General features: G+C 43.3%; 2 protein-coding genes across 2 annotated transcripts in view; both read right to left on the bottom strand.

Annotated features, from left to right (window-relative positions):
* LOC133613364 (titin-like) overlaps window positions 1-27,853 on the bottom strand; it is a 206,438-nt gene that overhangs the window by 159,186 nt on the left and 19,399 nt on the right. The window contains exons 27-49 of the mRNA XM_072914530.1: window positions 27,573-27,845; window positions 27,223-27,486; window positions 26,862-27,122; window positions 26,523-26,783; window positions 26,166-26,429; window positions 25,832-26,092; window positions 25,466-25,726; window positions 25,118-25,378; window positions 24,304-24,448; window positions 24,053-24,221; window positions 23,695-23,926; window positions 23,293-23,577; window positions 23,090-23,215; window positions 22,683-22,871; window positions 22,162-22,542; window positions 20,779-20,829; window positions 3,165-6,980; window positions 2,331-2,609; window positions 1,532-2,095; window positions 1,145-1,426; window positions 782-1,060; window positions 411-692; window positions 34-312 (exon numbers count right to left, since the gene is read on the bottom strand). Of these exons, the coding sequence (XP_072770631.1) occupies window positions 34-312; window positions 411-692; window positions 782-1,060; window positions 1,145-1,426; window positions 1,532-2,095; window positions 2,331-2,609; window positions 3,165-6,980; window positions 20,779-20,829; window positions 22,162-22,542; window positions 22,683-22,871; window positions 23,090-23,215; window positions 23,293-23,577; window positions 23,695-23,926; window positions 24,053-24,221; window positions 24,304-24,448; window positions 25,118-25,378; window positions 25,466-25,726; window positions 25,832-26,092; window positions 26,166-26,429; window positions 26,523-26,783; window positions 26,862-27,122; window positions 27,223-27,486; window positions 27,573-27,845 (9,465 nt within the window). The remainder of the gene's footprint in view (window positions 1-33; window positions 313-410; window positions 693-781; window positions 1,061-1,144; window positions 1,427-1,531; window positions 2,096-2,330; window positions 2,610-3,164; window positions 6,981-20,778; window positions 20,830-22,161; window positions 22,543-22,682; window positions 22,872-23,089; window positions 23,216-23,292; window positions 23,578-23,694; window positions 23,927-24,052; window positions 24,222-24,303; window positions 24,449-25,117; window positions 25,379-25,465; window positions 25,727-25,831; window positions 26,093-26,165; window positions 26,430-26,522; window positions 26,784-26,861; window positions 27,123-27,222; window positions 27,487-27,572; window positions 27,846-27,853) is intronic.
* LOC140679335 (uncharacterized) lies at window positions 8,666-19,835 on the bottom strand. Its single transcript, XM_072914560.1, has one exon. The coding sequence runs from the start codon at window positions 19,833-19,835 to the stop codon at window positions 9,357-9,359; it is 10,479 nt and encodes a 3,492-aa protein (XP_072770661.1). The 3' UTR covers window positions 8,666-9,356.

Here is a 27,853-nt window from a genome sequence, read left to right as displayed (position 1 = left end):
ATTTCAAGTAGTTATGGCAAAACAGGTGCAAACCTAGAACTGTCACTGAGCAGGTGCACTGGTCTTTCCCAACTTTATTGGAAACCTCTATCTTGTATTCAGACGTGTCTCCTTTCTCTGCTTTAAGAATCTTCATAGAAACGACATTCTCCTTCTGGCTCATTTTATATTTGCGTCCACTGAGCATCTCTTTGCCGTCTCTAAACCACTTTACTTTCAGGTCTGGAGTTCCAGAGATGATGCACTCCAGCATGGCAGAATCACCTGCAGTCACACTTATGGACTCTGCCGGTTCTACAATTCTAGCAGGTTCTAAAATAAGATCAATGCATTAGAAGACACATTCAGCTTTAAGCATTAAAAAATTAGCCACAAGAACATAAAACCATGCATAAAAAATGTAATCTAACCGTGTACTGTCAGGGCGGCTTCACATTTCTGTTGACCAGCTTCGTTCTCAGCTTGGCACAAGTATTTACCGCCATGGCTGATGGCCACGACTGATATGGACAAACTTGCAACATTGTTCTCAAATGCCATGATGATATTTGGATCGTCGTCTCTCAGTATTTCAGAGTCTTTCATCCATTTGACTCTGATGGGAACTGAGCCCTTCACTGTCCCCTGGAGTTTCACTGCATTTCCTAACATTGCCGTCACACTCTCAACCCTCTTTGCGAAGGTTGGCGGTTCTACAAAAAAAATTACATACACCAAGAACTAAGATAGAAGCCAGATATTCTAAATCAGACAGACATTGTTGATAGATTGTTTTACTAACCTTTAAGTTTAACGACCGCCTTAGTAGTGACTTTGCCAACATCATTTGATATGACACACTGATAATCTCCCACATCTCCACTTTCAAACAGCTGGATTTCCAGCATCAACATAGAGTCTTGGGAGATTATTTTATATTTATGATCACTGCTGATAGATTTCTTATTTTTCAACCAAGTGATGTTAAAGGGAGAACTTCCTGCAACTTCACATTCCAGCTCAGCGGTAGAGCCCATCACCGCCTCCACAGTCTGAAGTTCTTTCCTAATAGTTGGCGGCTCTGTTGTCAGAAAGGAGTGCATGTGCATGCTGTTAAAAGTACAATGAACAGTGTGGGTGAAGCCACAAGATTTCTCAGACCAACCTTTAACTGCTACCATGGCACTGCAACTATCGCTGCCTGCATTGTTTGACACCTCACAGGTGTAGCTCCCACTATCTGTGACTAATACGTTCATGATCTCCAAAGTGGCAGTTCCATTCGTGAAAGACATTTTGTGTTTCTCTCCAGAGCTTAACTCGCTCTCATTCCAAAACCAGTGGATGTGGAGCTCCGGAGAACCTTTTAGGGTACAGTGCAAGCGTGCAGCTATTCCTTGCTTCCATGTGACACTTGGCTCCACTTTCTTGACAAAACTAGGAGGCTCTGCACATTAAACACATTAAATAACATTTGAAAAAAATACAAAGAAAAAGAGAAGAAGCTAAGGTAAGTGCTTGTCAGCAATAACCCACCAGCTCAAAGTCTTACCTTGAACTGTCACTAAAGCCTCACAAAAAGTGCTCCCTGCCTCATTTGAGGCTGTGCACACATACATGCCAGAGTCCTTCACTTTGGACTTTGGGATTTCAAGAATGGCCACCTTGTCCTCAAAAGAAACCTTGCAATCGAGGCTCTGGTGGACCTTTTTGCCATCCCGGGTCCAGGTGACCGTCACATATGTGTCCTCATCCAGCTGGCACTCCAGCCTCAGCACCTCATTGACAGCTGCTGATGCTGGCTCAATGCTCTTAATGAAGTTGGGCTTGTTGATTACGTTTAGCTGTGTGCTAAATGTATCAGTGCCAACACTGTTGGACGCCTTGCACAAGTACACTCCCTGATCACCCGGCTCAAGATTGGAAATGTGCAGGGAATACTTGTTCCTGTCACATTTCATGACATGGTGGTCAGAGGGAGAGATGGCTATATTGTCTTTATGCCAGACCACTTCTATGGGTGAGGATCCAGTAAGTGAACACTGGAGCACAGCTGCTTTTCCCGCAAAGGAAGTCATCGGCTCCGGTTTTGATACAAATAAAGGTGGGTACATTTCTATGGAGAGCAGGCAGAACATGGACATATTTTAGTGGTTGGAAGCTATAACATTTCCTAACCCCTGCAAGCTCAGCTCAGGGCTCACCACCACGTGAGATAATTGAGAAAGACATAGGAATAATTCATACTATATGTCAGTAAATAATAAACCAAACACATTTAAAACACAAGGGTATAATTATATTTCTCTCTCAAACATGTAAGTAACACTGCATACAATAAAAGGTCTTACCTGTGACTGTGAGAGAGGCACTGCAGCTGTCAGTCCCATGTTGGTTTATAGCTTTGCAGCTGATTTTTCCACTGTCGGCTTTAACCGGATTCAAGATCTCCAGAGAAGATCCAGTGTGTCGACTGATGATCTTGTACTTCTCGCTTTGTCTGATTTCAGTGCCGGACATATACCATTTGAAGGTCACACTAGGAGCATCCTCTATCTCACACTCGAACTTGGCGTGGCTGCCGATATTTACTTCCAGAGGTGTAATTTTCAGCCTAAAAATGGGGGGCACTGAGGCACACACGGACAAAGAAAGAAGGCAAATGTTAGTGAAATGATGCAACGAATACATATATTTTTTTGCAAAAACAAGGATAGTCAGAAGGAAGACTGATGGAAGACACAACAATGGTGGATGATGATATTTCATTCTGTTGAAAGAAAAACATAGCAAGAACACATGCCCCAGAATTTGACCAAATAGTCTCTTTTTAAGACAAAATGCTTATTTTAGGTGGTTTTGCACTGGGCTTGAGTTCAGGCTATACGAAGAGGAAAGATGTGATGTCAGGAGAAAGACATGAAACATGCAAAGACGTGGGGAAAAGGACTATGACGGACCATGAATACTGCATGAAAACCTAAAATCAAGCAACCAATGGTGCTGATTCTGGTCTTCAGACAATCAGTAATGTGGAACAAACAAGATGAGGTGAGTTAATTCATGCTCAAGCAGAGCTAAATGTGATTGCTTTTATCTCAAATGAATATGTCTCAGTGAATTATGAGGGACTTTCAGTGAAAATGGATGGAAAGATGAAACATGGAATTTTCCTGTTGCCAAACCTCTTGAGACCACTGTGAGTCTTGAAGATGTTGTTGTTCTTCCAGCTTCATTCTCGGCCTCACAAACATATTCTCCTTGGTGTTTCTCCTTGACAACTTTGCTGATTACCAGTGAGTGTGAGTCAAAGTCTGTGAAACACTTGAACTCATTGCCAGATTTCACCAATTGGCCATTGAAAAACCAGTTTACCTTTGTGACATATTTAATGGTGGTGCTAAATATTACTTTGTTATCTTCCTCAACCGTTATGTCTTCCAAAGTGGTGACTAATAGGGGACATTCTCTTTGTTCTTTCCTTAAAACTGACATCTCTTCTTTGAAAACCTCCACCATGTGCTCCTTCTGGATGCTGACATCAGCCGGTTCCAAGGGAGTGGTGGTAAGTAAGGTGGTGGTGACTACAGCTGTCCTATCAGCCTTCTGTTGGCTTTCCATTGTTGACTTTACCTCCTGTCTAGACACCATTACCGACTGCTCAAAGGCCATTTTGGCCTCAGTTGAAATTTGGACTTTGGATGAGATCGACTGCGCCACTGTTGCTTCTCTGGATTCCTCAACTACAACCTGCTGCTGAGCGGAAGCACTTTGTGCTGACATTTTAGACTCAGTCCTGAGGACTGCTTTCTGAGATTCAACAGGAGTGAGATCCACTGAGCTTTCTGCCACACTCACTGTCTGCACAATGGAGGAATTAATTTGCTTTGAGCGGGCTGATGTGACCTGTGCCCTCTGAGGTTTGTCTAACTGCATTGTGCCAGGCTGATCTGAAGTCAAAATATGGGCCTCCTGGTGCACAATAGAGTGGAAAGCTGCCTGAAGTTCAGTTCTGAGGTCAGCTGTTTGAGGATATTCCCCTTCTAAAGCCAGAGTGATTTCCAAAGGTGCGCCAGTTGATGTAATCTGGTATGTAAACAAGGAGCACCTTGGTTCTCTCTGGACTTTGACTTCTTGTATCCCTACAACCTGGAGCCTTCCTACAACGTCAGCAAGCAACACGGGCTGCTCGCTTGCTACTGCAGACTGAAGCGCGTCTCTAAGCTGACGACGTATATTCACATTTGAAGGTTTTGGTATCTGAATTACAAATGTCATTTCTTTGGGCAGAGTCGTGCTATCTTTTGATTCTGATGCTTTCAATGACAGCTTTGGTTGCTTAGTAGCAGTGACTTTAGTGGACTCAGACTTTGTGATCTCTTGAGAGAGTTCTCCTGTCATTACTAGCTTCTCATTCATTACTATCGATTCCCTGACTGACTGGCCTTCCTGGATCTGCACAGCAAAGTCCTGCTGTGCAGCCTCAAGAAAAGCAGTGCTCTCTGTGCAAATCTCCTTTTCCTCAATCTGGACTGGCTCAGTGGGAACTTTAGCCTCAATGGCTGTTTGGCAGGTGACTTTTTCTGTAGCTGCAAGACTCTCAGTGTGTCCTGCCTCTAATGTCTGACTCTCTGCTACAGTGGTGAGGTGCATCACATTCCAGCGATCCTCCTTCTGTACTAAAGCACGCTGCTGCTTAATGTCAGAAGTGACTGGTGTCTCTTTTGGCAGCTGCATGGGCTGGAACGACAGCTGGAGGATCTTTTGAGGACTCGGCTCAGTTCGAAGCTGAGACTGAACTCCAGTCACTGACAATTCAAGCTCTGAGTGGTGATCTGCTGTCAGTTGTAGTTTCTCATCAAAGATAGCTGCATGGCTACGAACCTTTTCTGATTTCTGTATTGCTGATTGTTGTTCTGGCTTTGCGGTTACAAGAATACCTTCCTTAGGCAGCACCTCAATGGACTGGTTTGACTGGAGATGGAGCAAAGAAGGAGATTCCTTACGTGGATGAATGGCAACGGTGCTAGCTCTGACCTCGAACTCCGTCGTATCCTCACTAACAGCTGTCTTCTGCTCATCCTGACTGACAGTATGCAACACTGTGGGACTTTTCCTGCTGCCTGCTTGCTGTGGGTCTGGTTTCTCACAAGTAAAACTGGTCTCGGAGGGGAGTAAGTCCTGTTCAGTGATAACCTGCAAATGCAACAACTTTTCCCCCTCGATCTGTAACGGAATGGATGTGGCACTGTCTAAGGTAGGTAAATGCTGAGAGAACTCAGCCTGAAGAGTGCGCTTTTCTTCTGCAGTTAAACTGACCTTCATCAATGTATCTTTACGGGAAAGGGCAATTTCCTCAGATGGCCTTTGCATGGAGAATGTAGTCTCCTTGGCCATGGTTTGTTTGGTTTCACTGACTGGGGCCAGAACCGAACTTCTTTGCTCCTTCTTAGCAGAAGTCCTTATTTTAGAATCGGATGTAGTTAATTTTGTGGTGTGACCCTCTTCCAGCATATATTTCTCTGTAGATTGGGCGGAGTATAAGATTTTAACACCCTCTTTAACCTTGTAACTTTTCTCTTCCTCTGGTCTAGGGAGATCTTGAGACTGTTCTTTCAAAATTAACACCGGTGATTCCACTTGATGCCCGCTAACTAGATGTTTGGGCTCTGGGCTTGGCTTTATTATAGCAGGCTTTCTGTCGGCTAGTGGCTCAAGGCTCGTGGTAGAAAGCGGGGTGAGCTCCTCAGCTACAGCTGACATCATCTTTGACCTCTGTTCTCTGGCTGCCTGGAGCTCAATGACCTCTGGACTCTGAATGCGATCAAAGTGCTGCTCTGTGAAGTCCTGACTCTCTTCGACAGATGACGTGAATGCTGCCATGTGAAGCTGCTTATGAGGAACAGCTGAAACATGCTTTGGGGGAGTGAGGACCATGGATGCCCTTTCTTCTACTTCGTGAACCTGAAGGACTGCTGCCTGATGGGTCAGCTGCTCACGCTGAATAGAGGCAGCAGAAATATCGAGCTCTGTAAGAGAGCCCACTTGCTCACTGGGAATAATCTGCCGGTCTTCTGTTCCTATAGTGTAAACCATCTGATCTGATCTTGCCTTGTCCTGGCCTGGTAGGTTGACCTGGTACAAACGGGACTCTGTGGCCTGCTCTGTCACAGAAACCTTATAACCTTTCTTCTGAACCACTGTCGGCTTGTCTTGCTTGCTCGACACAGAAAGGGATTCCCTGAACACTACGAGTTCAGCACTGTTAGACGTCTCACCAAACTGGTTGGAGGCTTTGCACGTGTACATTCCACTGTCTTCCTGTTTTACATTCATGATAGTAATGAAGCCAGAGCCATCAGAATTGGCTGTAATGATGCAGTTTTTTCTAGACTGGATTTCGGAAGCACCCTTATACCACTTAACTGTAGGGGCTGGATCTCCAATGACTTTGTAATTGAAAATAACCTTGCTCCCTTCTGTGCGCCTCACAGGTTGAATCTGAGATATGAAAGTTGGAGGTTCACCTGTAATCTTAAACATTTTCTCAACCCATTTCTGTGCCTGGCTAACATCTTGCTTTTTCACTTCCAGGTTTGTGGTGCATGTTGTCTGGCCAAATCTGTTGGAGGCAGTGCAGGAATACTTGCCCTCGTACTCAGATGTGACAGATGAAATAATTAAAGAATACTCCTCTTTCTCCTCTATTAGCTTGTAAATTGAAGAGCTTTTGATTACTTTTCCATCGTGGGACCACTGAACTGTTGGCTTTGGCATGCCGGACACCTTGACGGTAAACTTGGCAGTCTCTCCAGAGCTTACCGCCATTGGAGAAAGCTTGCTAAGAAAAACTGGCTTTTCCTTTTTCTTCTCTAAAGTGGAAGCATAACGTTTAGACTCTGGCATGAGTTCAAGTGTTTTTGTTTTCTGCGCCAACTGGACACCAGTGTAGTAGGTTTCCTCTTGCTCCTCCATTGTGGTCACGGTGGTGCTAGAATGTTCTGTCAGAAAACATGTAGCAAGACTGATAAGAAAATAAGAAATTGCAGCAATCTAGACACACAATGTGAATCCATCTTAAGTGTTAAATGTAAGATGAAAAAAACGTGCATTATTCCTGACTGACATGATCCACGAATTTCCCCAACCACAGTGATGGGCTAATTGTTAACAACTTTTTGTGGTCTATGTAACAAGCATTGACGTGTGGTCAAGGATGCCATCCAAAAATATAAAACCCTATTAATGTTAACATGAAGTATATATGTGTGTGAATCTGTGTTATGAATTTGTTTTCTGTATGAACACAATCATTTTTTGTCGAGATTTTCTTCAGTAAAAATTGTTGAATTTGCGTATTTCCTGCTTAAGTACAGGACAGAAAGCCGAGGTGAGTCAACATGAGTTTTCTCAGCACATGGCCAGTATATTGTACGCAGTGACTTTCTACATTCTGTGTGATGTTGTTTATGTAAATGTATGACATCATTATTGTTTATGATCGGACAATACACTCCCGAGAATAGTCCTAAAGTGTCCCCCTTTCCCCCACATTTAGGGGGCATACTTGTAGAACTTTACATGCAACACAAGAGTGCAATCCTCAGTCACTGTTATTACTGGTCGCTGTAAATTGATGTTGCTAACACTGAAAGTGGTCTGTTATTTGCGGTAATTAACACAACAAACACATTTGACGATACTATATTGTAAGAGCAGAATCACTGTAGGCCAGAGCTTCTCAATATTTTTTTGGTACGCCCCCAACCTCCCAAAAGAAGAAAACATTTTGCGGCCCCACACCCTCACACACTCTGCTGCGACTGTAAATAGTGTAACTTGTCTACAAAATTGTTAGAAGTACACCTCTGCATAACATTGTATCCTTTTTTAACATTAACAAGAAATATAAACCAACTTACTTCAAAGAATAACTTTAACATTGATTTTAAAGTATTTAACAGAAAATGTTTAAAGTGCATACATTTCTCCCAAAATAAAAACAAGTCCTTATTTAAACTAAACCTTTTTTGACCTACTTTTTTAAACTTGATACTGAAAAATAAATGTAAATAAACCCAATAAATAATTATACATTCAAACTGATCAGCAACATTAAGTCAGGAGCCCAAAATATGTCAAACGTTGACCTAAAAAACAAAATTGAATAATACTATTTGTGCTGACTTTTTGATTTATCAAAATGAATAAGTCTGAATGAATGGCTACGATGAGCATGTTTTGTGCTGCACAGCTTTTTGAAGCAGGCTTTGAAGCATGATAGTGATACTGATGAAGTATGTTCCCCGGAGTCCCCCCTCTAAGTCCCGAGGGGGACCCGCCCCACTATTTAAGAACAACTGCTCTCGGCCAATCATACCATGTCAGTGAACTACTCCAAATAACACTGGAAATAATCAAAAAAGTTTGGAAAATTGCAGCAATACAGCAGAATAGAGGTGATAAAACAGGTACTGTAAATGGGTTGTACCATGAATGATCAATGTGAGTGCAGGCCAGAAGAGGGAGGTGTAATCGCACTTGGCTCCAGCATGAATTGGCCAAGTGGGATTACCCGCTAAGACTATCATAAAGAAAAAAGCACAGACTCCAATTTTACTTTGTTAGTTTATTATACAGAATAAACTATAAGACAATCATCACATTTATATTATTTCAAATGTACTGACTCAATAACTCATATGTACAACAAGTCCAAACATTCTCTGAAGTTTTAAACGTTTTCACATTCACAAACTCATTAAAAATGGTTATAAATAGTTTCTTACACACTACAACACTTAAACACGAGAGTGACCCAAACAATGTAATCTCTGACATTTAGGGCCCACAAAGTTCATACCAGAACATTTCATCAGAAAGAAAAATACTTCTGTAAATGTTTTACATACCTAAACAACATTTTTTTTCAGCTAATTCAGCAAGATATTGAGTTTAGGTTTATAGTGTTTAGGTTTGGTAAGACATTTTACATTTCATATAATGTTATTTTTGGCCTCCTGTTTGACATCAAAACACAAACTGAGTCAATTTCCATGCAAACTTCACACAGAAAGACGCTGAGCCTAGGATTTGAACACAGGACCTTCTCACTGTGAGGCACAAGTGCTACTGACTAAACCACCGTGATGGCCACATTCAACTCATGCTAAGCATATACTATCTTTTCAATGCATACCATTTAAAAAACAGGTAAAATTTGCCTTTCTCAAAAACAAACAAATAACACCTGAATAGGATGACACGTTTTAGTGAGAGTTGGCTAACAGTTATCCTCTACTTGTCTGCTTGTCTAAAAACTGGCTTATCATCCCACGCAAATATTCTATGGGGGCATTTTAATGATGTTATACATTCTAGTAGACTTTTAAGAGCGCTGACGTTTCGGTCCATCCAGCCGCATTCTGGATAATACATTTGTATTCGCCAGCATCACTGTGGCTCACGTTGGTTATGAGAAGGTTAAAGTGGCCTATAGTTTTCTCCTGAATAATATACCTAATGTCTGTGACACGCTCACCATCTTTGTACCACTCAGCTGTGGGGTTTGGCTTTCCGCTAACCAAACACTGTAGGATGACTGGCGTACCAACAGCAGTGGTCACATCAGTTAATGGAATGACACACCTCGGGGCAGTCTCAGTCACCTGGAACTGAAAACTACAAACGTCAGAGGACTTTCCCCTAAACTCAACCTTGTCGTCTTTTGCTGGCTCAGCAAATACATCAAAGTTGATGCTCATGTAGTGGTCTTCACTCATTTTGCTGTCCGTTTTGGCAACCAGGCGAACTGCTCGCTGAGACTCATCAGCCTCTTGTTGAAAATCAAACTCAAGCTCAATTTCTGACACTTGCTCACTGTCTACCGATGGATTACTGACCAACAGGTCAAACTTTTGTGGCTGAACTTTGGCGCTGCTGAGAGAGACTGATGTCAGCTCTCTGCCTCTAGTCTGCCCAGCAGGAGTTTTTGCACTTAGCACGACCAGCGAAGCTCGACACAGAGTCTCACCGACAACATTGATAGCACTGCAGGTGTACACGCCACCATCCTGGACTGTGACATTACAGATCTTCAGGAAGTGGTTGTCACCATCAGATGAGTGCTGGTATCTTTTGTTATTGTAAGGAATTGTTTTGCCATCTTTGAACCAAGCCACAATGGGAGATGGAATTCCCATCAGTGAGCATTCAAACATCACAATAGTACCCTCTGAGGTTTCCATATCACAGATGGGATTGATGAATCTTGGAGGCATCTCAGTCACCTCAAAAGCTATTTTGAGATCATCGTGTTCCTGAGTTACAAAATCTACAGCACCCTCCTCATAAATACTCGGTATAACGTCCAGCGATATAATCATGCTTTTGCTATCTGCTGTGTATTCCGGAATTGTGATGATCTTCACCTGTTTCTCAAACTCCTTTACCTCACTTTCATCCAATTCTACTTCTAGCAAAATCTCTTGAGGCGAAGGTGAACGAGAAGAATCATCGTTCTCCACATCAAACTCCATAACATGTTGATGTGTGACGGCTGGTGGAGCAGGCAAGATCCTAGCTTCCTGTGAAACGACCATAACTAAAGCAACACTTCTGGCTTCACCAACATCGTTCACAGCCTCACATATGTACTCTCCTTGGTCGGCTTTGCTGACATTGTGAATCGTCAGAGTGACGCTATCACCATCTCGGTCCATAATGATCCGGTCATCAACTATCAGCCGGGTTTTGTTGCAGAACCATTTAACCTCAGGGGGGGGGAGGCCAAAGACCTCAGCAAGAAACGTCAGAGAGTCATTTTCAAAGACCCTTTTCTTCATGAGAGGTTTGAGAAAGGCAGGGGGAATTCCCTGCACCTTGTCCTGATGGGTTGCAAGACCAAGAGATCCTCTGCTCCTGGAAACTTTATACGTATCTTCCATGTTAATTTCTAAAGGCATCATTTCCAAGTTCTCATCATCAGCGGTCGTGAGGACCAGGACTGGTGAGAAAAACCTCTCGCTCAAGTCTGTCGAATGTCTCTTTTCTTCAAATGGAGAGCACGGATACTCCAGAGGGGTCTTAAAACCACCTGGTGTATCAGAGCTGGGAGTTTGAAAGAAACTGGGAGACTTGGGAGTGTGAAAGGTTGGCTGTGAAATCTCTGTGGATGAACTTGGAGTGTAGAACTTCTCTGCTACCTCACCTACCTCATCACTGACTGTGCTGCCAATCTCTATCGACATCTCAGACTCAGGGGAAAGTGGTCGCCCCCAGTCTGTAGGAGGGTTGTAGTACTCATACACCGCACCGAATGTCACTTCTTCCTCCATTATGCCAACTGATCCTGAGCCTTCCTCTTTGGCTTCAGGTATTATGTGGTTCTCTGTCTGAGAAGCAGCATATTGAACTCTACTGCTAACGTTTGGTTCTAGATTTTCCAGAACATCAACTATTTTACTAGCCTTCACTGTTTTCATACTAGGCACAACTACATCACCACAAACGAATTGCTCTTCTTGCAAAACATCGGCCTCGGTGGTTGGTAGGCTAACAAACACACCGCTGTCGAATGATGGCTCTGGAATTAAAATGTTTTCCACCATATGTGGTTCGTTATTACTTTGTTGCAGATCTTGTTTTTTGTTTTGCACCACATCAGTGCACTGCTCTTCTCTGGGAGCATCATCAGCATAACTATGTGCATCGACAGCATTTTCAGAGCTTATAGTTTCTCTTTGTTTTTCAGACTCTAGTGAATGATTTATTATTTGGGATTTCTCCGCTTTGCTGGTTGGAACTGAGATTTTGACCAAACGTTTTTCAGAAGAAATTATGTCAGCTTGAAAAGGAATAATACTGTTTTTTTCACATATTTGTTCTTCTCGTTGGCCTGGCATCATTTCTTCATGAAAGCCAGCAGGTTTCCTGGGTGTTAGCTCAATTAGTTCTGGAGACTCCAGCACTTTCTCTGCAGATTGTTTGACAGCTACCTCCTCAACATATTCTAATATTATACTGGTCCCAGGGCCGTTGTCCTCTGACGTGGTAAGCTGTGGGCTTCCTGAGGACCTAAGACTGCTTGCTGAAAGAATAGTTTGGGTAGGTTTTGATGAGTTGGTTGACATGGAAGTAGCCAAAGTCACATCATAATGAGTATCTATGTTGTCATTTTTAGGTTTGATTGAGTGCTCCAGATGTTCATCATGATGAATGGCCACTGCTGGTATGAACTCTTTAGGAACAAGTGTTTCCTCTTTCTGCTTCTGAGACAGAGGAGGTGCCATTAAAGTGGCTGCTGAGTCAGACTCAAACGTTTGTTTAAGCTGAGACACTTTTATGACAGCAGCAGATTGTTGCAAACCACAGCCAGATATTGGCTGAAGTTCTCTGTATGCACTACATCTGGGGTGTGGGGCTACTTCTGATGGAGTGTGTAAAACAGTCAATTTTTTTGTTTGCTCTATTATAACTTGGTCCTCCCTAAAGTCGTCCAAGAGCTTGTCATCTTGAAATGACACATCACAAATGCTGGAGACCTCTCCCATTTTATTTCGAGCTACACATTTGTACACTCCAGCCTCAGCACAACTAAAATAGCTAATGTAGAGCCTGTGTACTTTACCATCAACCTCAGCTCTGTATTTGGGTAAGGTGGTTTCAAGACAAATATTGTTGCAAAACCAGGTGACCTCTGAGGACGGTTTGGCTGTGATGATGCACTCGAGCACAGCTGTGCTCCCCTCTGAGCAGGTCAGAGAATGTAGCTCTTTCATTACACAAGGAGCTTCACCAACCCCATCGTAAGAAAAGGACAATTTGTGTTTTCCGGTGTGATACACTCGGTCATCTGAAATTTTCTCTGCACAGCCATGAGGTTTATCTTCACTGCTGGTGTCTGTCACCACAGGTCCAGGAGAGGGAACATCAACTCTGATTTCCACAGGAGGGGAAGGTGAATGACATTCGTCTGTACTAATGTATTGGTGGCTCAATGGTTGGGAAACTTGTAAAATTTCCTTTGATGTTTCAATGCTGGTCTCTTCTTGGTTGCCCCAATGTGTATCTCCCCTTTCAAACTTCTCTTTGACTGCCACCTCCTGTGAGTCTTTCACAGCTTTTTTGTTTGAAATTTCCAAAGTGGTGCTGCAGATGTTTTTTCCATGTATATTATTTATGACACAGTCGTACGTCCCTTCGTGGTCTGTGGTTGGATAGTAGATAGTCAGCTTTGATTTGTTGGCTTTGACTGTGATGTCATAGTCAGGATTGTGGGCCAATGAGTGTCCATCCTTGAGCCAAGTGACTTGTGGCGGAGGATCACCTTGGAACTGGCAGCTTAGCACAGACATCTCCCCAGTTCTTACTTTAAGTGAAGAAGTTTCCTTCACAAATATTGGACGACAACTTAGTGCACTCATACCTATTTCCTTCACCATCATTGATGTCTCAGAATCATCTGGCCCTTGGGTTCTCTTTTCTTTTTTTGTTGCACTTTCATGTTCTGCTCTGTCAAAACCTTCTAATGTCACTAACTCTTGGCTTTTTTGCTTTTTTCCCCCTGCAACCAAATCAATGTGTTGTTTTCGCGTGCTGTTCTCCAAAGGTGTTTTGATTACCCTCTCAAGTCCTTTTTGAATACTTTGGCTGCTGGGTTTATGAACAGATGTGGTATAGCCTTCCCTAATCTGCTTCCTTTCCGTTGTTTCTGTTACCTGAGGACTGTAGAATGGGGAAGGGCTCCCTAGTTGAAAACTATGTTCATCACTTCCTGAACAGACAAAGGTATGTGAAGAAGGTGTATATGTTTTGTTTACTGGTGAAGCATCACAATCTTCTTTTGGTGCAGAAAAGGAATCTACTGGCCCAGACAAAACTGCATGCTGAGGTAAAGCACTATCTGAGGGTGGAGATAGTTCATACCCTGCAGCACCTTGAATATGTAAATGCTTCATCTGTGCAATTGCTCCACCAGCAGCCACAGGCTCTTCTTGAGATTTTTGCTCACAAGTATCTACACCAATATGGGAGGGTTTACATGGAGCCCCTGCCACATATGCAAGCGGCATATGCGGAGCAGAAAAGTTATCAGAAATAGCCTCTTGTTCAGCTGCTTCCTCTTGTTCTATGACATCTGTTTTCCATTTAAGAAGACGCTGGGCAAGAGCTTCCTCTTCACTTACAAAGTACTCACTGTCCCTCTGCATACTGGTCTCAAGACCCTCAGTTGACAGTTCTTCAACAGGCAACCACTGCAGGCTATTGCTCTTTTGATCGGTACCTTGTTCGCTCATAAGGAACTTCTCTTTGGCTGTTTTTCCAAAGGAGGACATCCTGCTTCCTTTAACTTGAAGAGGATAGCTGTCTGGCTTCCTAGCCTCTTCTTGTTCCATCAGAACATCTTTCTGCCATTTCATTATTCTCTTAGTGAGAGCTTCTTCTTCACTTACAAACTGCTCACATTTCTTCAGCTCTGAGATGTTTTCCATTGACAGCTGGAGTTCATGGTCTTCACTTGTTTTCTCAAACAGAAACTTTTCATCTCCCGCTTTTGATTTATTTCCGGAGTATTTTTGTCCTTGCAATGCAGATACAGTTTCTAATATCTCTTTCTGCCTTTCCCCTCTGGGCGCCAGGGATAAGGGAAGGGTTTGGTCCTTTTCCACAGTATAATCTGCTTCATTTGACCTAGGTTTTGTCACAGCCATAGCTTGGTCTATGTGTAAATTATGCATGTCTTTCTCACTCTCAGTGTAAGCAGGTCCCTCCGGTTCCATGTATGGTGTTTCGTCTGCCTTTAGCAGGCACATTTCAGGATGAAATGTTTCCTCCTGTGTCACCTGCATACCTTTCTGCCCTTTCTTGATTCGTAGGGCCAAGAGTTTTTCCTCACACTCAATCCGCTCTGCTTCTAGGCACCTCTCATATTGTTCCATCAAGGACTCTCCAGCACATGTGTCCTCTGTTCCACCTTCTGTTCCTTTTATTTTAGGCCTTGCCACTGTATGCATGTTTACTTTAAGAGATGGCTGTGATACCAATAATTGTTTCTCATCTTCTGTTTCTTGTAATCTGACTTGAACTTTGGGTGACTCAGGCATTGAAACAGTTGCAGCTTCAGGTTCAATTTCCTTATATGGTGTTTCGTCTGCCATTAGCAGGCCCATTTCAGGTTGAAATGTTTCCTCCTCTGTCATCTGTATACCTTTCTTCCTTTTCATGATTCGTAGGGCCAGGAGTTTTTTCTCACACTTAATCCGCTCTGCGTCTAGGCTACTTTGATATTGTTCCCTAAAGGACTCTCCAACACATTTGTCCTCAATGTTTTCTGTTACTCCTTCTGTCTTTTCTATTTTAGGCTTTGCCGCCGAATGCATTTTACCTCTAAATGATGGCTGTCCTACTATTTTTTGTTCCTCGTCTTCTCTTTCCTCTGCTCTGATTTCAACTTTGGGAAACTGAGGAGTTGAAACTGTTGCAACTTTGGGTTCAATTTCCTTGTATGGTGTTACGTCTGCCTTTTGCGGGCCCATTTCAGGTTGAAATGTTTCCTCCTGTGTTATCTGCATACCTTTCTGCCTTTTCATGATTCGTAGGGCCAGGAGTTTTTCCTCACACTCAATCCGCTCTGCTTCTAGGCTCCTCGGATGTTGGTCCCTCAAGGACTCTCCAGCACATTTGTCCTCAATGTTTTCTGTTGCTCCTTCTGTCTTTTCTATTTTAGGCTTTGCCGCCGAATGCATTTTACCTCTAAATGATGGCTGTCCTACTATTTTTTGTTCCTCGTCTTCTCTTTCCTCTGCTCTGATTTCAACTTTGGGAAACTGAGGAGTTGAAACTGTTGCAACTTTGGGTTCAATTTCCTTGTATGGTGTTACGTCTGCCTTTTGCGGGCCCATTTCAGGTTGAAATGTTTCCTCCTGTGTTATCTGCATACCTTTCTGCCTTTTCATGATTCGTAGGGCCAGGAGTTTTTCCTCACACTCAATCCGCTCTGCTTCTAGGTTCCTCGGATGTTGGTCCCTCAAGGACTCTCCAGCACATTTGTCCTCAATGTTTTCTGTTGCTCCTTCTGTTCCTTTTATTTTAGGCCTTGAAACTGTATGACATTTTCCTCCAAGTGATGGCTGTGGTACCAATAATTGTTCATCTTCTTCTCTTTTCTCTACTCTGACTTCAACTCTGGGTGATTGGGGTATTGACACTATTTTATCTACGTGTTCAATGTCCTTATATGGTGTTTCGTCTGCCATAAGCAGCTGCATTTCAGATTGTAATGTTTCCTTCTGTGTGACCTGTATATCTTTCTGCCATTTATTGATTCGTAAAGCCAGGAGTTTTTCCTCACACTCAACCCGCTGTGCCTCTGGGGTCCTCTCATATTGTTCTCTCAAGGACTCTGCAGCGCTTTTGTTCTCAACATTTTCTGTTGCTCCTTCGGTTCCTTTTATTCTAGCCCTTACCACTGCATGCATTTTTGTTTCAAGTGATGGTTGTTGTACCAATAATTGTTCCTCCCCTTCTCTTTCCTCTGCTCTGACTTCAACTCTGGGTGATTGGAGTGTTGAAACTGATGCAGCTTCTGGTTCAATTTCCTTATACAGCGTTTTGTCTGCCATCAGCAGATGCATTTCAGGTTGAAATGTATCCTCCTGTGTCACCTGCATATCTTTCAGCCATTTATTGATTCGTGAAGCCAGGTGTTTTTCTTCACACTCGATCCGCTCTGCTTCGAGGCTGCTCTCATAATGTTCCCTCAAGAACTCTCCAGCACATTTGTCATCAACATTTTTTGCTGCTCCTTTTGTTTTGTTGATTTTAGGCCTTGCCACTCTGTTAACATTTACTCTAAGTGATGGCTGTGGTACCATGACATGTTCTTCATCTTTTCTTTCTTCTGCTCTGACTTCAACTCTGAGTAACTGAGGAGTTGAAACAGTTGCAGCTTCCGGTTCAATTTCCTTTAATGGTGTTTCGTCTGCTATTAGCGGGCTCATTTCAGGTTGAAATGTTTCCCCCCGTGTCATCTGCATACCTTTCTGCCTTTTCATGATTTGTAGGGCCATGAGTTTTTCCTCATCCTCAATCCACTTTGCTAATGGGCTCCTCTGATGTTGTTCTCTCAAGGACTCTCCAGTACATTTTTCCTCAATGTTTTCTGTTGCTCCGTCTGTTCCTTTGATTTTAGGCTTTGCCACTGAATGCATTTTTATTGTAAGTGATGGCTGTGGTACCATTAATTCTTCCTCATCTTCTTTTTTATGCGCTCTGATTGGAACTGTGGGTGATTGGGCTGTTGAAACAGTTGCAGCTTCCGGTTCAATTTCCTTTAATGGTGTTTTGTCTGCTATTAGCAGGCTCATTTCAGGTTTAAATGTTTCCTCCTGTGTGATATGCATATCTTTCTGCAATTTCTGGATTCGTAGGGCCAGGAATGTTTCCTCACACTCAATCTGCTCTGCTTCTAGGCTCCTCTCATATTGTTCACTCAAGGACTCTCCAGCACATATGTCCTCAACATTTTCTGTCGCTCCTTCAGTTCTTTTTATTTTAGGCCTTGCCACTGTATGCATTTCAACTCTAAGTGATGGCTGTGGTACCATTAATTGTTCCTCATCTTTTCTTTCTTCTACTCTGATTTCAACTTTGGATGATTGAGTAGTTGAAACACTTGCAGCTACAGGTTCGAATTCCTTGTATGGTGTTTTATCTGCCATTAGCTGGCCAATTTGTGGTTGAAATATTTCCCCCTGTGTGACCTGCATACCTTTTTGCCATTTCTTGATTCGTAGAGCCAGTAGTTTTCCCTCACACTCAATCCGCTCTGCTTCGAGGCTCCTTTCATACTGTTCCCTCAAGGACTGTCCAGCACATTTTTCCTCAACATGTATTGTTTCTCCTTCTGTTCCTTTTATTTTAGGCTTTGCCACTGCATGCATTTTTACTAAAAGTGATGGCGGTGGTACCATTGACTGTTCCTCCTTTTCTCTTTCCTCAGCCCTGATTTCAACTTTGGGTAATTGAGGTGTTGAAACAGTTACAGTTTCTGGTTCAATTTCCTTGGCCTTTACTGTGGGACATGTGTGGAAACAGTCCATGGCTTCAGTTTCTTTGGTTGTTACTTCAGCTATTTCTTGCTGGGTGTAAATGTGCCCTTCTGGTTCCATGTACAGCAACTCAACTGGCATGGGCAGCTCACATTCAGAGTGGAATGTTTTGTCTTCAGACATTCTATTGCCTTGGGACCATTTCCTTATTGGCAGAGACACACATTTTTCCTCAAGTTCCCGATTCTCAACGTCTTGACTCTCATACGAACCCTCAAAAGATGGATCATCATCGTCAGTTAGTTTTGTTGTTGCTATGTGTTCTGTGGTTTCAGGTGGGAGGTGGTCCCTGGTGGACTTAATTAACCTGAATTTGTTTTTAGCGGCTTTAGTTCCTGCAGGTTCCCTGATGTCAGTGGAGGCAGCTTCCTTATGTGCAAATGATTCAGAAAATGGGGGTTCATAGATGTATGGTTCTACGTCCTTTGTCGGACATTCAACTTTGCATTCTGTCAGTCTGCCTTGAAGCCCACTAATCCTTTGGGCTGGATCGTCAAAACATTGTACGTTTTCAAGTTCAAATGTCTCAGAGTATTTTTCAGTCTTTGTCTGGCTTTGTGGCTCAACCAAATCAACTTGCTCACCTTTTATAATCTGAATGGCTCTGGTTCTGGACTGAGGCTCAAATGAATGTCTCACACTAGGCTTAAAAGTCTCTTTGTTCACATCCAAGCTCTGACTCTCCCCAAAATTAAAGGCTCTTTTAGAATGCTGAACATCAGGAAACAAAGCTGGCTTGACCCTGAGTTGCTCGACGTAATCTGCATAGCTCGACTCACTGGCTACTGACTCAGACTCAAACTCGGAAGAAGACATGGTAGAGATAGAAAGCCTTTTCTTTTGCCTGACAGCTCTTTGTAGAGTGCTGAGTTTAGTTCTCACCTCATTGTGAAGACTCTCCGTGTCACTAAACCTTTCACTGTATCGGTCACTGCAACGGTCACTAAACTTGTCACTGAAACGAGCCCCAGTGCGACGGTCACAGTAAATGTCACTGAATCTGTCATTAAAGCGATCAGATCCGTCAAACATGGCGGGAGGAGAAGGGGCACGCTCTGAGGCTGTCTCTAGACGCTTAGACTTTTTGTGAGATTCCTCTTCGTGTCTAACCGAACCTGAATGAAAGTAGACAGTACGCACAAGAGCATATTTTGACCGAGACCGACCGCGATGGACCTTTGACATCTTGTCAAATGGAGATCCAACATACCTGAGGTCCACTCTAAACTTCCTGTCCTTTCTCTGCTCTGCCAGAGCGTCCATGCTTTTGTGGGCCTTGGCAGAGCGGCGGATAAAGCTGAGGTAGTTGGCCGACTGCTCTTCTCTCAGTGATACTAAAAGTGACGCTGTAGACTCAGCAGAACCCTCTGCGTTTATTGCCATGACCTTGTAACTGCCAGAGTCCTTTTCTTTAACACTATCGATAATCAAACTGCTAGTGTGCATGTGCATTGCACTTTCAGTGCAGATCCTTCGCCTATGTCCTCTGGCAACTGACCGATTGTTATGAAACCAAAGAATAGTTGGCAGAGGGCAAGCCACCAATTTACACTTAAACACAACTGGTTCCCCCTCCAGAACTGACTGGAACTTGACTTTCTTGGTGAAAGAAGGTTTGATGTTTTCTGTCCATGAGCTAATAGAGGAGGTTCTACTGGAGCAGCGGTTGGCTGACACCATGCCATGGTCCAGGAAGTCCTCTGTGTCTGAGAATGCTCCTCGAAGCTTCGGAGCAGTGCTGAGCATGTCTTTGCTCTGATGAAAAAATAGTTCTGTGGAAAAAAATTATAACTGTCAGAAAAACTCAGCCTGTGGATTTAAAACTGAGAAATGTATATGAATGACTAATGAATGAAAATATGACATGCATGCAGTCACAATGCCATAAGAAATGATTTCACTCACCATATTTGTTCGAATAAACGCAAGACTTGATTCTTTTTATAAGAAACCTGCAGGAAGTTTTGATCCTTCTTCTGTGGAAATTTCTTAAAAACAATGTATTATTTAAGATGGTTTACAAAGCAAAATTCCAAGATGGGCTGCTAGTAATCGATTCATTTACCATATAATTGTAGTGTCTTTCTGTTTGAATACTTCTTACCTGACTTGCAGACAGGGGAATAAACGCCCTTTCTAGTCCTTAAATGTAAGAGGAATGACGTGTCTATAGTATAATATAGCAAATAAAGTGATAAATTTGGTAAGAAGGCGTTTATTCGAACTAATATAGTTTACTGGTGGTGTTATGATTGCAAATCACAGAAGTCACATCCTCGTTATCTGCAAGCCAGGATAAGAAATATTTATTTACATGAAGAAATTTACCATGATAGTGCATACATTGCACATCACATCTGAGAAAGACACAACCTCAAACATTTCTAGCCAAAGATTGGAAGAGCCCTCATGCCAAAATAAAAGTTGATGCAAACTGTGCTCGTTTGGAGGGAACCAAATTTTCATGACACATAATAAATGACATGCAAATTCCCATATGACTGGACAGAAAAGTTTAATTTAACGGCCGTGTTTCAAACTCTAACAGCCGTTTGTAGATGTGGCCTCAAAACCCACCCCCACAAACAGACCACTTTCAGAGTGACAGATTAATCGAGCAAGCACGTCCTTTGTCTCAGCATTTGAGACACAAATATATGCGTTGGATAGATAATGAGGTGGACCTTACCTTTGACTTCCTGGTCAATGGTGGCTTCGATCTGCTCTCTGACATGAGTCACTGTGGACGAAAAAAAGAAAAACAAATTTAGGTTTTTCTTTTACACAAACGTGATTTATACCCGCAGTGCATCTGAATCTTGTCAAATTGTATGCAAAACAAGAACCTGTTTCTGTCTTTTATGAAATGTAATCTTCAAAGACAAAGGTTTTTTTGAGGCAAAGAACAGAGGATAGGTTCTTATTTTCTTCAAGCAGAAAGTTTTAAAGATGTTTGTGGATGAACGAGTAAGAAAATAAAGTGATGGGAGGCTCATGCACACTTTTTCTGTGAGGGAGAAAGGAAGCGCAGAAGTGAGGAAAGATGGTGGAGGGATGAGTCTGTTGTTCTCAGCTAGACTAGTAAAGAAAGGACTTTAGACAGTAAAAAAAAAAAAAGGAGAGCGCGGCCCCACTTCCAAGTTGCGGCTGCTCTCCTCTTGTTTATGCGTTAACATTACTTTGATGATGTTGTTCACAACAACACAAGCAGATGAGATGTGTTGTTTTAGTATAGATTGTTCCTGTTAGCTTTAGCTTTGTAGTTTAGCTGCTGTTTCAAGTGACCGACTCAACATTGTTTAGTTCAGGACGTCTTTCGGGGCTGAATGAGCGTTTCCGGACACATTATTTTCCCAAACAAATGTTACTTCTACTCACAATGACAGCATTTCAGTCACAGTTTCCCTGATATTATTTAGCGTTTATCAGCGGATTCCGTTTGATTGGTCAATTATGTGACTACGTCTGCGGTTACTTCAACGCGTAAATCATATGCCTTCCTTTTTTTGTTGAGTTTAGTGATTATTAATTAGTGCTGAGTCAAATAAAAAGTAGTAAGAAAAATGGTGAAATCCCAAACTTCCTAGTAGACGTCTTTTTTCACTGATCTGTCACTGAACTGTTTCACCATTACAAGCTCCGGAATTTGCATGTATGTTTTTTTTTCTCGTTTTTTTTATTTTTATGATCGTGGAAAGCCATAATCAAAATCGAAATCAAAATTCGAATAATTGTCTAGCCCTCGTCCAAAGTGAAAAAATGGCACAAGGACTCCATCTATCCATCCATTTTCTACCGCTTGTCCCTTTTGGGGTCGCGGGGGGTGCTGGAGCCTATCTCAGCAACCAAGGTTTTTTTAGTGTGTGAGTTGATACAAAAATGTTACAGAAACAACTTTTTTTGGTAGCGCGAACGTTGTCTGACAATATCAAAAAAACTTGTTGAACCAACCCTGATGGTCTGATTATTTGAATGATTAATTTGAGACAGACATGCTCAGTTTGGGGGACAACGAGATGGAGCTGAAGGAGAGTGAAGGGATCTTGCAGCAGCCAACTTTTCTGGAGGTTACCTTCTAATTCTTCCACATTGGTGATGACCAGCATGGCCGAGCAGGCGGCCTCTCCCGCAGGATTGGCCGCTCTGCAGGTGTACTGGCCCCCATGCTCAAGGAAAGCGTCCACTATAATGAGGGTGGCGGTGCTCGTCACCTCGTCATAATGGAACACCACATTCTTGGTGGGCTGAATTGGCTGCTGGTTGTGGAACCAGCTTATCTTCGGTATGGGGGTGCTGGACACACATGCGTGAAAGCGGGCCACCTCTCCGTGCGGCACTGAGCAGCTTGTGACTGGCAGTATGAAAATTGGCTTTTGGCTAGTAGCGGGCTGTTGACTGCTGAGTGTAGTGGAGACATGCCACTCGGCGGGTGTGTCCAGTAATTGTTTTTGTCCTGAAAGGAAGCATGTTTGTTTGTCTTAAGCCCAATGTTAGCATGCTTTTGTTGATTTCGACTTGACAACTTGCCATGTGACCTTGACCATTCATGCTTTACCATCACTTTAATTTTAAAAGACTGTAGAAAATATTTACCGTCCAGAGTGAGGGTTGCTGAGCTTGATGCGGTTCCGGCATTGTTGCTGGCCACACACGCGTACTCGCCCTCGTCCTCCGCGTACACTCTGGGGACCTCCAACTGACAGCTGTCGTCAAACTGAGACATTCTGAAGAATGCTGACTGCTTGATCTCCTTCTCTTTGTGGAACCAGCTTATCTTTACATCTGGTCAAGGAGAGACGCTCGGATCATTAATTAGCTAACAAATTAGTTAGCTAATAAGGTTCAAGCAGCATACTGTACAGACAATGTGTTGACGCTGACTATGAAAGCTTAATTGGGTGAATAATGACATTACCTAATAATTACACTTATTCTCTTTGAAAAAATCTCTGAACACTGATTTAGGAATTTGTCTTTCGAGTGATGGTTATGTTTCATACCATCTCCTCCAACTCTGCACTGAAAGCGAGCTGATTCTCCCTCACGGGTAGAGGTGCTGGAAATGGGTGAGATGATAACAGGAGGAGCAACGAAAGCAGCCAAGTCTGGAGAAACCACTTCAGACACTGTGAAAAAAACACAAGCTAAATGTACACTATGTCTGAAGTGGACCATTTCTCTGCTTAGGTAAGAACCAGGCTACCTTCCACATTGAGCGTAGCAGTGCTGGTGGCAACGCCATAGTCATTTTTGGCCTCACAGGTATATATGGCAGCATCCTCTGGGAAGACCTCGATCAGCAGCAGGGTGTGCTCACCAGCGTCATGAAGGAACTTGCACTTGAAGCCTGAAGACAGCGCCTGCGAGTTCTTGTACCAGAAGACCTGAGGCTGAGGAACACCACTCACTGCCACAGAGAAACGAGCCGGCCTGCCCGCGTCCACTGACTGTGCCTCCATGTGGTGGAGGATTTGAGGCGGTTCCGGGACTAAACCACACAGAAAAAAATTGGCTTAGTGACCAGGAAAGGGCAGGACTATACTTGAACGCACAAATGTCGAAGCTGCTTCCAGCTTTTAAATTGAATGTGTCTTCCAGGACTTACTGTTAACTCTCAGGTTGATTGTGCTTTTGTTCTTGCCGGCAATGAAGGTGTACTCGCCAGCGTCGCTCCTATAGGTTTCAGAGATCGTAAGACGGTGAACCTTCCTAATGGTGACATAGTTGAACCGCTCCTCCACTGAGAACTGGATCTCCACCCCGTTCTTCAGCCAACGACCTTCGACGTCATCCTCGTTAACTTGAAATTCAAAAGTTGCCCTATGTTTCTCCAGAACCTGCAGGAGAGACCAACAGGTTTTAGGATTCTTGGTGTCTTCCAGTGGAATCTGACCAGACAATCCAATTGTTTGTCTGCGGTTTGACAATAATTTGTTTATGTAATAACAATGTAAAAAACTCACCGTGACTACTCGTGCAGCCGGTTCAGAGATACGGATGTCACGGCCTTCCACAATGAGCTGGGCCTTCGAGACGCTTGAGCCGGCCACCACCGAAAACTCTCCAGCATCAGATAGGCGTACGGTCTGGATCATGAGCCGGTGGACATACTTCTCTGCTGTCACGATGTACCTGCAGAGAACACAGAAGGACCTTCAGCTCCAACTCTTTCTATATTTCAGTTGTTTAAACATCTGCGCTGACAGCACCATACCTTTCTTGTGACATGTCCAGCTCCTGACCGTCCTTCATCCAAATAACCTGGATGTTTGGTTCTGACACCTCACATTCAAATATCGCCTTCTTCTTCTCTGTTATCTTTATGTCCTTAATCTTCTTGGTGAATTCAATTACACGAGCTGCGAGAAGGGATGCCAAGATACAGTATGCAGCTCAAACAAGTCTCCAAAGAGGGAAAACAAACTCAACCTCAAATGCAGCAAAGTTCGTAGGTTTATATCAGTGATTCTCATACTGTGGTACATGTACCACAAGTAATACGCAGGCTCTATCTAGTGGTATGCCAAATAATCACTTAATTAAAGCAGGGTTTTATTTTCCTGTATTCAAACACAGTGTTACTGTTCAAACTGTGTGCAATGTTACAGTGGCCAAAAAAAATTTAATATACTTATTAAATAAAACCTTTGCCTTGTATTTTAGAATACCTATGCCTACTACGCTATTGTATTTTAGTGTTCGTCATTGTGGTGGTACCCGGAGAGCCACGTTTTTGCTGAGGTGGTACTTGGTGAAAAAAGTTTGAGAACCACTGGTGTAAATTATGTGTAACCATCCAAAATAAGACTTTTTGTGGAATTGAATTTGTTTTTAAGGACCATCTGGTTGTCATGTGTCGCAGGGGTTTTAGAGGAAAAGGCTCCTGGTTAGTTTGATTTGATATTTAATTCAAATGTCATGAAGCCGTCTAAAGGAGAAATGTGATTGCTTTAATGGTTATTTTCTGCATTTTCAGTTGAAACTCTGATGTAATAATAGATCATCAATTAGTTTTTTGTTGAACTCACCTTCAACAAACAAGTTTGCAGCACTGGCAGCAGAGCCAGCCACAAACTGGTACTCTCCTCCATCCCCAAAGTGAACATTACGAACAGTGAGAGAGTGCGTGAGCTGACGGCTCCGCACTTGGCATCTCTCCGACGACCTCATCTCAATGCCATTCTTCAGCCATTTGTAGGTGATGCCCTCGTGGTTGACGGTGACTTCAAATGTAATGGTGTCTCGCTCCTGAGCATTCAAGTCCTTCAGCATGGAGGTGATTAAAACGGCTAGACAAAATGGAAAAAATATTGTCAATTATGGATGTAGACTGGAGGCACAGCCTGTGGAACAAAATGAAGCAGTTTTGGTCTTACGGCTGACGGTGAGTGTTGCGGACACTCGGTCGTTCCCACACACAAACGTATACTCGGCAGAGTCGTTCCTGCTGGTGTTCATGATTTTCAGCTGGTGAAGTTTTCCCTGAACCACGATCCTGAACTTTTCGCTCATCTCAATCTCCACACCATTCTTCAGCCAGGTAGAGGGGACGTTAAAGTGGGACACTTCACACTCAAAGGTGGCCGCCTGTGTCTCAGTCACTTTCACATTCTTCAAGGGTTTGGTCACACGAAGAGCTGAATAGATGTTTGCACAAATAAACAATACTCAGCAAACACGAAATACCAAAATTCAATAATAACTGATGGAATTAACTGATGCTTGATAGGTTAATTGCGTACCTTCGACTGTGAGCGTGGCACTGCACTGCAGGTGTCCAACCTGCGCAGTGTATTCCCCTTCACTGTTACTGTCCACCTTCTGGAGAACTAGTTTGTGAGCCTTGCGCTCAGAGAAAATCTTGCATGTGTCGCTGGACTTTAGCTCCACCCCTTTGTGCATCCACCTGACCGGGATGTTGTCATGTGATAGACTCATCTCGAAGGAGACGGTGGCGTCCACCAGACACTTTACATTTTTGATCTTCTTCACAATCTTGATTACTGCAGAGACATGTGAGAGTCAATTCTGCAAAGGGTTATTTTATATTGAATTGTAGATTTGAAAGACACTTACTCTCGACGTTCAGACGAGCGTTGGCTGTCAGTTTTCCCAGTTTGAAGGAGTAAACATTCTCATCCTGCGTTTTACAGTTCTTGACCTTCAGTGTATGGATGGTGCCTTCAGATGTGATCTCGTACTTGTCGCTGTTGAGCAGCTCCACACCGTTCCTGACCCACTGGGCTCCTTTAACATCGACGTGGGTAAGCTCCAGTGTAAACACTGCCTCCTGTGTCTCTGTCACAGTCTGGTTCCTCATAGTTTTCTTGATCTTGACCGCTGTGCAAGGAAAGATAGGAAGGTATGGATTCAAGATGAGTTTTACTACCAAAATTAGCAGATGTGCTGACGGTTCGAGACAATAGAACCTACATTCCACCCTTAGGTTTGCGGAGGTTTTAGAATTGGCCACTTGGTAAGTGTACTCGCCGATATCCTGAGGTCGAGTGATGATGATGACGAGGCGTCGGACAGCTCCCTTCACCTTACTCACCACATTGGCATTGAAGTCCAGCGGCTGACCATCCTTCAACCACTTGCCCTCAGCGTTCGCGTTAGCGACTTCACATTCCAATTCTGCAGTCTGTGACTCTGCTACCGTCACATCTTGCAAGGGACGGGTGATGGCGCCACCTGATGGAAGCAGAGCAATGCATGCTTGGTGGTTCTAAACTATCAGGAGCAAATTTGAATGTGAATGCTAAAACTTACCAGAGACAGTGAGCTTGGAGCTGGAAGTCTTTTCACCGGCGTGGAAGGTATACTGTCCCTCTGCATCCTTCATGGTGTCGATGACAGTCAGATAGTGCCTCTTGTCTTTGGACTCCATTTTATACTTGGGACCAGGCTTAAGCTGTTGGTTCCTGAAGGTCCAGACTGGGTCGATGCCAGCATGAGAAATTTCAACGTCGAAAGTGACGTTCTGAGACTCGGAGCACACTTTGTCCTCCATGTGTTTTACAATGTGAATCTCTGTTGACAGGTTTCATAAAAACATTAGCCTAAATACTGCTCATGTCAGTAATGCAAATATTTAACCCAATAACAAGATTAATTAATCAGTCTGTCTTACGTTCCACAGTCAGATTGCAGCTGGTGGAGACCTTCCCAACCAGCAGCTTGTAGTGTCCTTCATCTGAGGCAAAGGTTCTGTTAAACACAAGTCGCTGCTTGGCTCCTTTCGCCACCATTTGAATCCGGTCACTGGCCATCATGGGTTTGTCGTTGTGGTACCATTTGACGGAACCAACATCTTGGGCAGTAATCTTAGCTTCCAAAACAGCCTTGGAGCCTTCAATGGAAGTCACATCTTTTAGGGGTACCACGATGTCAATGGCTGCAAAGACAAACACAATTATAATCCAAAACATCCAAGCACAAACTAGTTAAAGTTCAAGGAGATTTTTTTCAGAATCCTCTTACTTTGAACTGTGAGTTTGCACGAGGTGGTGATATAGTGTGTAGGAACCGAAAACGAATATGAAGCTGCATCTTCCCGGCTGACGTTCTCAACCAGAAGCTTATGGACAGCTTTGTCAATGACGATGTGGATGCGGTCAGAGGCAGAGATGGCCTGGCCGTTCTTCATCCAGGTCCCCTCAACGTTCTCCTGAGAGAACTTGACCTCCAACTGAGCAATGTCACCTTCACAGACCGTGAGGTCACTCAGTGGCTGCATCAAGGTCACTGGACGCACTGGAGAG

The sequence above is a fragment of the Nerophis lumbriciformis genome, linkage group LG13 (assembly GCF_033978685.3).
Source record: "Nerophis lumbriciformis linkage group LG13, RoL_Nlum_v2.1, whole genome shotgun sequence".
Classification (NCBI taxonomy): domain Eukaryota; kingdom Metazoa; phylum Chordata; class Actinopteri; order Syngnathiformes; family Syngnathidae; genus Nerophis; species Nerophis lumbriciformis.
The sequence above is the reverse complement of the archived record's forward strand: the minus strand, read 5'-3'. Positions and strand labels throughout refer to the sequence as shown.